Source organism: Lipotes vexillifer, unplaced genomic scaffold, assembly GCF_000442215.2.
Source record: "Lipotes vexillifer unplaced genomic scaffold, Lipotes_vexillifer_v1.1 scaffold383, whole genome shotgun sequence".
Taxonomy (NCBI): domain Eukaryota; kingdom Metazoa; phylum Chordata; class Mammalia; order Artiodactyla; family Lipotidae; genus Lipotes; species Lipotes vexillifer.
In genome coordinates this window covers 370,480-380,872 of record NW_006772850.1, presented here as the reverse complement: position 1 = coordinate 380,872, position 10,393 = coordinate 370,480, and the positions used below count along the sequence as shown (strand labels likewise).

General features: G+C 41.0%; 1 protein-coding gene across 2 annotated transcripts in view; it reads right to left on the bottom strand.

The window, feature by feature from the left end:
* Window positions 1–10,393, bottom strand: part of ADCY2 (adenylate cyclase 2) — a 435,394-nt gene that overhangs the window by 316,992 nt on the left and 108,009 nt on the right. For both annotated transcript variants that reach the window (XM_007447921.1, XM_007447922.1), the window contains exon 3: window positions 9,312–9,473. In XM_007447921.1, the coding sequence (XP_007447983.1) occupies window positions 9,312–9,473 (162 nt within the window). The remainder of the gene's footprint in view (window positions 1–9,311; window positions 9,474–10,393) is intronic.

Below are 10,393 nucleotides of genomic sequence, written 5' to 3'. Positions count from 1 at the left end.
AAAGAGCTCAAGATGTCCAACTGGCAAGTGATCCTATAAACACCTCTTTCTCACTCCTGACAAGGGTTGAGCCATCTCTTGGGTCTCCAAAAGCTGGTCTCTTACTAACCTACAGAAGCACAGGTCCCCAGGTATTAGCTGAACTTCCAAACTTCACTCATCAGTGTAGTGTGGGCTTCTAGCATCTCACCAGGATGAATCTCACTGCCTTGAGTCTGCAGAGGACATTCCACAGGATGGTCAACCAGTCCAGACCTGGGCTCTGAGGGTCTTAACATATGTATGATGCAACTTTTGCCCTACTCAGTTCCATAGGTCATTTGGACTTTGATTATTAACATATATCCTCAAAGCATTTTCATGTTCCATTTATCTCAGCTTCTATAAAGTCATTTAGACTTAGTAAAATATATTACCGCTGCTGCTGCTGTCTACTGTTTACTGAGGACTGAGGACGAAGCCAGCCTGACAACAGGTTCTTCCTATACACCAGGTCATCTAATCAGCACCAAGGCCAGCAACATTCTAGGGAGGTTGGTGTTACTGCTGCCATTTTAGAGATGAGAAAACTGAGTAAACTAAAGACTTAGGCCAAGTTTATGCGATGCTGCAGTTTGGTTTTCCCGGAAGCACATATGAAACAGAGCTGGGTGTTTAGTAGGGAGCACCTTTCGGATCAATGCCCAAGCGGAGGGAAGGACTCGTGACTTGGCAGAGGGAGAAGTTGGGCTGGGATGCAGGCCTGACAACTTCAGACAGACTCACAGAAGCTGTGGCGCTGAAATGGCCAATCAGAATTGTCTTGCATTGGGCCCCCCACCTCGATCAGTCATGGATGTGGCCCGCCCTTGGAAAGGCATGACCTTGGGCTGGCAGCTCTGTGCAGCTGAGGCAGCCTGGAAGGGACTAAGGCTGGAAAGCCAGCTGTTACCAACACCCCGAACAGCTGGATAATCAGTCTTTCTTTGAGGGGGCTCCGGGTGGTCCACCTTCATGTCCACAATGCACAGCTATAAAGTGGGAGAAACTGAATCCAAGCCCAGATTCCATCTGAGACCAAAGTGCTTGCTGTGTCCACCATCTCATACTCTCTGACATGCCATTCATGAGCTGTTGATAAGGACAGCAAAAGTGATGAACCCAGAGTCTGGCCGGCAGGAACTCACATCTCCCGGGGAAAGCAAATTTGATGTACATCATTCTCAAAGAGGGTACACTGTGATTATTGCTGCAAAAATGGATAGAAAGTATGTCCCCTCCCTTAGCCTGTCCAGGCCATTGCATTCCACAAACATAATGAGGATGTTGTAGTTCTATCACTATGCAGTTATTGTTATCAACACTTGATGTTTACTAACTGGTGCATTAACTGTGCACCTGGCCCAGTTAAGTCCTTTTCATTTATCATCTCATCTAATCATCTCTGCCATCCTAGGAAGAAGGCATTATTATTATTATTTCCACTTTACAGGTAACTAGGAGCATCCCCAGCCCCGTCTGTCCTTAGAATGTCTCCCAGTGACTATCTGTACATCCTCTCTCCATTGCACCAATGGAGTTTTGTTGGGTTTCTCTCTACTCTTTAAAGAGATACCTTAGAACCAGAGCAAAGTTCTGGCTAAAGTCAAGCTGCAGATATATTACTCTCTCAAGTTCACACAACTTAGCAGATTCATCGTTTGACCTGCAAGTACCTAGAAAGAGTCTGTCTCGTGTGACCCCGCATAGGGGTTGCTGACTTTCTCACTGTCCACTAAGGGTTTTAAAAAGAATCATTCCTAGCACAACACTGTAAAGCAATTATACTCCAATAAAGATGTTAAAAAAATAATAAAGTGGCCTGTTTGCTTGAAAAAATAATTAAAAAATAAAAAGCATCATGGTTTTTTTAAACCATTTTAAACCATTTTTAAACCATTTTAAACCATTAAAGCATTGATGGTTTAATAAATGACTAGATATCAGTATCTTTCACAAACTATTCTCAAAAATAAACATTTGGAATGGACAGAGCCTCAGATCTTTGTATATACTGTAACAAAATTCATGGATTGGTGACAGTACTAGGAAAACCACCTGTCAAGATGTCAGCCAGTGGAACATGCCATTCAGCTGACATTTAATCAATCTGTAATGATGTAAGTCATCTGACATGAATCCATTGCTTTGAATGAACAGAAAGTACAGAATTCAGATGACAGGTTCAAGAAGAGGACAGAGACAACTGTTGGGGGATCGATGGCATTTTTCATTTTTAGAGAAATCCTTCTTTTTCAAGCTCCTTTGATCAAATCTCCAAGACAAAACTCATAGTCTGAAAGGGCTTCCCTTTACCTCTGTTCCTTCTATCTCCTCCCCAAAACAGGTTCACAAATGTTGGAAAATAAACCTAGGTCTCATTCCATCATTAGAGTCAAATAGTTAACTACCAACATGAAGCTTCTCTGTCTCAGACACTTTTTTTTTTTTATTGAAGTATAGCTGATTTACAATGTTGGGTTAGTTTCAGGTATACAGCAAAGTGATTCAGTTTTATGTATATGAACATACATATATCTATTCTTTTTCAGATTATTTTTCATTATAGGGTTATTACAAGATATTGAATATGGTTCCCTATGCTATACAGTAGGTATATTATCAGTTATCAGTTATCTATTTTACATACAGGAGTGTTTCTGTTAATCCCAAAGTCCTAATTTATCCCTCCCTCTCCTCCTTTCCCCTTTGGTAACCATAAGTTTATTTTCTATGTCTGTGGGTCTATTTCTGTTTTGTAAATAAGTTCACTCGTATTATTTTTTAAGATTCCACATATACGGAGACATCATATGATATTTGTCTTTCTCTGACTTACTTCATTCAGTATGATAATCTCTGGGTCCTTCCATGTTGCTGCAAATGGTATTATTTCATTCCTTTTTTATGGCTGAGTAATATGCCATTATATATACACAACATCTGCTTTACCCATTCATCTATCAATGGACATTTAGGTTGCTTCCATGTCCTGGCTATTGTAAGTAGTGCTGCTATGAACATTGGGGTACATGTAACTTTTTGAGTTATAGTTTTCTCTGGATATATGCCCAGGAGTGGGACTGCAGGATCATATGGTAGTTCTATTTTTAGTTTTTTAAGGAACCTCCATACTGTTCTCCATAGTGACTGCACCAATTTACATTCCCACTAAGAGTGTAGGAGGGTTCCCTCAAACATTCTTAAAATTGCCAGAGCATTTTTAAATGATTTGGCATCCTGCAGGGAAGTGCTAATTTTCGTTTTGTTGTTCACTTGCCCTACCAAACTCTCTCTGATGCGATGATGGTGCAAAGTTCCTGTCATTTAGAGGAGAATGAGGTTTATCTGTCCAGCTGGGGGAAGGGTAAGGAAGGCAAAAGGAGAACAAAACTGTGAAGTGCGTTTCGATTTGCTTTAGGACACAGTCACATTAGGTACGTTCCTGTTTTTAACCTCTTCTCTATGCTTACCCCACTCCTTCCAAATTATAATGTCTTTAGAACAGATAAATGATACCTTGTTCAAATAGGATACAGATCATAATCAATAGCTGGGTGCTACACAGAGTGAAGAGTGATACAGCCTCTTTTCCCTTCTTTGGAAAATATTAATATCCTGAGCTTCTCTAAAGACAAAACCGCAAGAACAGAGATCCAAATTCCTAACAATTCGTCTCTTCCACAGCCAGAAACTGGGCAGCTGGTAACGTGCTGTTTCTCCTTTGAGCTTCTCAGATTAGATCCTAAATGCAATTTAATTCCAGACTCCAATATACAGTTCCTGAATTATACTGAAAAAGAATCAGTTATGTAACAAATCTGCGTTACTACGATTGCACACTTGCCATAGATGACAGGCTATATTTTCTATTTTAGGTCCAAATGAAAATTTTTCAAATTGTATCACAACTTAAATATATTAAACTATCCACTGCATAAAGGAATCCTATAAAATTTCTCTGAAATATGAGTAATCCTGTTAGAAAATCAATATGCACTGCTTGGCTTATCTTCTTTAATAAATATGGATTCTCATATAACCTGCTTGTGAAAGAAATCTATATTCAAATTCCTCCCTCTCTCACGGGAAAATAAAACATACAGAAAATGAAAATTCAGACCGTGCTAAGGATACCAAGGAAATAAATACATTAAAACAAGTAAGTAAATTTCAAATACAAAATGCAATTGTAATATGTGAATAGGAATATTTGGAAATTCCTTGAGGATGGTTCAGTACCCTGCTGACAGTGTACCTGACCTACAGAAGTTTAACAAATGAAGAACAGACAAGGTGCATATTTAAAATGGAGTAAGTGCTACATAAACACAGGCTGCAGGATGGACTGGGCTCCTGACTGATGGACCAGCTGCCCCAGTCTGGGAGGCAAGACACCTACCCAGATCCCTAACCTTGTCTAATGGCTGCATAACTGCCACCCTTCCTCCCAGGGCCCAAGCAGGAGGCAGGCACCATGGCATGAGGTGGGAAGTTTCATCGTGCTTTCCTAGCCTCAGTCTCCCTCTGCCGTGATATAATCATAGGCAAAAAAGACTCCTTGCTGCTTTTGTGGAACTTTCCGTCAAACGCATACTATCCTACTGATACAGGCAAAGTTCTTATTTTCTTGTTAACCATAAATTGTTAAGGGCTTTGGTACCTCTGCTAAATTTATGATAGGCAAACAAAGTATCCTTCTTACACAGACAGTACAAAACTGCTTTTAAGTTTCCTAATATCAAAATAATTTATTCCCTTGGTTATTAAGGATTTCAGATTCCCTTAATAATCTCAGATTCCAGAAAAGCTTTTCTTTGAAATCCAGTTAGGAAACAAAGACAGAAAAGAGTTAGAAGAAAAGGTGCCAAGACCAGTACAAAGGGAATCACACAAAGTAACTGAAAAGAATCTCTTCCTCTTCTACAAATAAAGTCCGTTCAAAATGTGTTCGCTGTCTTCCTCTTCCGGGCCCATCCTATACCCCTTCTCTTCTTGTCCTTTTCCTTCCCTCCTGAATAACTGAGTGCCCAGCCCCCAGGTGAGGCAGAGAAGAGAAACGTCTGCACCAACCGGGAACTGGGGAAGCGAAACTCACCCAAGATGACAAAGCTGGGCTGGGTGTGTAGAGTTCCTACACTGGGCAAAGTCAAGTGCAGAGCCTGAGCTGGGGGAGGGGACACCCTCTCGTGGACTGGGTGTCAGAGCCCCAGCTGCAGGAGGAGACACCCTCTTGTGGACTGGGTGTCAGAGCCCCAGCTGGGGTGGGGGACACCCTCACGTGGACTGGGTGTCAGAGCCCCAGCTGCCGGAGGGGATACCCTCTCGTGGACTGGGTGTCAGAGCTCCAGCTGGGGGAACAGGACATGGGGGTGGGGGAAGGAAGCTTTCTCAAGTGAGAGGGCAGGGGTAGGGGCTGACAGTTGCAACAGGAGACTGGTTACATGCAGGGTTTCATCAAATAAATAAATATATTTAGGATCATGAGAGCTAAATATTTTTCACTGTTGGTCAAGGGAGCCACAATGGAAAGAGAGAAAACTGGCATGAAACTTATGCTGGAATGGAAATGGAAATATCGGTGTGAAGTCATGCTGTTTAAGATGTAGGCAGATATAAAAATAAATGGAGATGCAAAGCACTTGGAGTACTGACACCCCAATGGCAACGGAAAGGCCTAAAGCCCAGATCTTGCCACTAAATGTCATTCTTCACCAAAAAGAACTAGGGCTCCTTGGAGAGATGGCTGATTTTAGGGTTAGGCCAGGGAGGGCACAAGAGGAACCCAAAATAGCTTGTGCCAGAAATTGAGGAAATGCTCAAAGAATCACAGGGACAAGTCAAAGGTACAGCTTGGAGAGGCACCTGCTAGACAAATCTGAGACCATATGGGCATCAAAATAAACAGTGACAGCAGTGGTTTATAATCTACTGAACATCAGACTACGTAGATACAAACAAGCAAATAAATATATTAAAAGTTTGATGAGAAACAGAATATTTGCATAGTTTCAGAGCACCTCTCCACAAAATATGTACTAATGACAAAGAGTAAAAGAGTAATTTCAAAGTGGAAAAGGCTGGTGGATAGCACCTTGATAGTAATGACCACTGACAATAATGGGACAAAGTAGACGTACTCGCCCCTGATAGAACGTGATGAGGACACACCATCCCTTCTGAGATTCCTGCCAAAATGCATAACTTTAATCTATTCATGAGGAAACACTGGACCCCCCATGTTAAAGGACATCTTAGAAAATAACTGGCCTGCAACCTTCAAAAGTGTTAATAAAAGCCAAAGAAAGGAGACCAAAGAGACTTAAGAACAAAGTGCAGTGCATGGGCCCTTGCCCTGTAAAGGACATTACTGGGAAAGCTGGAGGAACCAGAACGTCAGGAATTAAACAATGCACATTTCCAGTTTTGATAGCTGCATTATGGTTATGTAGGAGCATGGTATTGTAGGAAGTCCACACCAAAGCACCAAAGGCAACGGAGCATCACATCTGGGGGCAACCTATCCTTGAAAGGCTTAGGGGAAAAAAATTCTCCATACTGGATTTGCAATGTACTGGTAGGTCTATAAAAAAATGTATTAGGAATTATACTTTGTGTTTAAATACTTTGTGTTTAAATGTGTTAGGAGACATCATCCACAATTTTCAGGTATTAAATAAATTTCCTCAAGTAGGTGATAGGTCATAGCCTGAGAATGAATTCTACCCCAAGACAAATACTGGTAAAGTTAATTTCCTGAGCACAAGATGGAACAGGAATAGGGTTTCCTATTAAGTCAATATTTTGGTAAACAGATAAGTTACTACATGCTATCAATGGATTGCCAATGTTCAGAAAATATAATGAAACAAAAATGATTAGTATGGACCCATGTTAAATAAAACGCACTCTTTCTTTGGGGGTTTAGAATGCGGGGTGATACTTATCATTGATGGGCAGCTCATTCTTTATATCAGAGCAATATTCTTTATTTTAAATAGTTTTGCTTTAAACAATTACTCCAGAGCAATATAACTACCTAATCTGTAGCATTCTGTCTTTTATACACTTTTCATAAAAAGAATCCCATAAAATGTTTTCCTCACCTCACAAACCACTATTATTTTCAGTTTCTATTTCCAGCTCCCGCCAAAGGTACTTAAAGCTCTTCTACTTCATTACTTTGATGTTTACTTATGAACCTTCCATTTCAAAGCTGTTGGCAGATTTTGCCTTTCCCAGTTCCTGAAATCACTGTGAAATTACTTCTGAAGTGATGGAAACCCGACCTTATATTCTTCTGTTCCTTTCAACATTATTCTTATGGGATAAAGAATGTTTATTCTTTTGCTATTCTGGAATTATCCTATCATTATCCTATCTCTGCCTGTCCACTGATAAGAAGTATTTTTCTTTGTTGGTTTTGGAAATTGAGTAAATAAAAATTTAAGATTACATTCTTTCCACTTTTTTTTTTTTTAACCAATGCAAGAAAATAACAGCGCTAAAAAACAAAACAAACAACAAAAACCTCAGTATAGTACTTGATATCTAAAATATGCCCGGTTCTTTGTAAATCACTTCTTTTTTTTTTTTTTTTTTTTTTTTAACCCCATTTGATCTTCACAGGCAGGTATCATAATCCTCATTTCCCAGATGTTTTTTCTATTGCATCTGCACCAGCAGACACTTTCTTTATTCATGAAGGGGCAGAAAAAATAGGTACAAAATGTTCAAGGTATGTGTTCCACGGTAACCCACGACCAGCAAGATGCCATGAGCAGTGAAATATGTATGAGTGCCCTGTTGCCTGTGTGACCAGGACTTTCCTGTAGTGATTTCTATAGTGTAAATTGGCAGAGCATATTATTATTGTTACACAATATTCTTACATAAATTATGTACTCATTCCTATGAAAAACATACCCATCACCCTGACCTGAATGTGACTACCTAAGGTTGAGCTTAATGGCTCCACTAAAGGGAGGGTGGAAGAATGGAATTTATGGGAGAGAGGAGAAATGTCCCATGAATATCCTCATGGGAGGCTGTGAAATGTAGAAAAAGCAAGTAAAAGCTGGGGCAGAACTCGTGTAAAAAGGAACACACTTCTTCCACCTCATCCCAGGCACAGCTGGACTGTTTCATCTTTTAATAAAACACCCACCTTCTCTCTTTCATTTGATTAGTTACTGACCAGCCACCGTGTGTGTCTCTGGCGATGCAGGTTACTGATGTGACTACTCTGCTCCGTCACAGGAAAGACTGGAGGGGATGCTTCTTAGTAACGTCCAGACAAGTCAATGGGAAATGGGCACCACTGTGCCACATCAGGAGCTTTACCCTCACTCAGTGCCCACAGAGGACATTTCACAAGTGCTCAGGCTACGCTTAATGAATGTTTGTTATGAGTGCTCAGAGACGAGTATTGAGAAAAGGAGTCCCTAGAATGCTTTCCAACTAAGAGCAATTACTACAGACCCAAGGGTAAGCCTCCATTTCCATCTCAAGTTTCCAAATAAAACATTCCTTCAAGTGAAGGACACACTGGTTTCTGAGACCCGCAGGGCTCAAGTGACCCACATCTAAAATCCCCTTTTCAACAACAGTGGTGTTCATAACTACTCCTCTCAGCCCCGCTGCATTCTGCACACTGGCTGCATTTGTTACATTTGATTCCAACCCAGCAAAATAAAGCACACTTTTTACAGGTAAAAAAGAGACTGTTAAGAATAAGTGCAAACCTCTGCTCCTCATGTCTACGGATGTACGTAACAGGAAATTAAATGGCTTTTTAAGTGCTTTTAACTAATTAAATAGGAAGGCTTCGCTGGAATGCCACTTAGCAGTAAAGCTAAATTTGCTGTTGAAGCATTTTAAAGAACTATTTTTATGTCCTTGGACTTGCCAGAGGATTAAGAAATAGAGAGCTCTTCTGTCCTCTGTAAAGACGGGGTTTTGGAAATCTCTCAGAGAGAAATGGGGGAGAATTATGAATTTAATTATATAAGTTGTTTCACTCTAACTCTTAAAAATAAGAGTACTAAATTACAATGTACAATAACAGCTTTTACCCATCAATCAGCAAAATGGAACTGCCATTTCCAATTTTCACTGTTGCTAATTGCTAAGTGACTGCTGATTCCACTGCAGAGAGTGGGGAATAGCTGGCTACCCATTAGCGACACTCAGGGTCAACATCAGAGAGCAGACCTGGAGCACCTGCCAGGTACCAGCCAACAGTCACACCTTGAGCAGGTGTGGTCACCCTGCAGAGGTGGAGGTGCACCTACCTGCCAGACCACGTGGTCCTTGGCCCCCGGCATTGCAGACAGGCAGACACTCAGCACGACGGTGTGGGAAGAGGAGGTAAGGACACTGGCGATGATGGCATCTCGCATGTTGAAGGGCAGCATGGTGTACACCACGAAGATGATGAAGAGGAAGAATGACACCTACAGGTGGGGAGGAAGGACAGTGAGAGTCACAGAGAATGCCTGTTCCCAAATGTTCCCCCTCTCCTTCCCTGCACAGATCCCTAGGAACCGCAGCCATTCAAGAAATAATATTACGACAAAAAGAGGGCATGTTCAAACAAATCCACTGCATTACAAAAAAGGACTAACTATTGTGATGGACGGGAAAAAAGGTTCTTTTTCAAAATTTGGGGATTTTCAGTTTTGGTATCCAAACAATTGCAGACATTAGGTGAATCTGAGCACTTCATGGGTATGGATGCAAAGCTGGTCCTAAACTCTCAGAGTTTTGTATCTGTGCTTTAGAATGCACATCTGGGTTAAGTTTTCTGTCAAACTGTTTTGGGAAACTCAGGGAGAATGGATGGCTGCCACCTGCGGGGAGTTGGTAGAAGCAGATGCCAAGAGCAGGGGCATGGAATTAACAAAATAAAGCAGCTTAGAGATGATTCCCCTGTAGTGAAAACAGTTTGACAGTTTCCCAAAGGTTAAACATACAATTACCATGTGATCCTAAATATATACCCAAGAGAATTGAAAACAAGTACTCAAATACATGTACACACATGTTCATGACAGCACTATTCACAATATTCAAAAGGTGGAAACAACACAAATGTCCATCCATGGATGAATGGATAAGCAGCATGTGGTCCAACCATACAATGGAATACTATTCAGCCCTGAAAAGGAAGGGAATACTGATCCAGGCTACCATGTGGGTGAACCTCAAAAACATTATGTTAAGTGAACACAGCTAGGGCAAAAGACGTCATATTGTATGATCCCATTGATATTAAATATCCAGAATAAGTAAATTTACGGAGACAGAAGGCAGATTGGTGGTTTTTAGAGGCTGGGGCAAGGAGGAATGGGAAGTACCCGCTCAACAGGGAAAG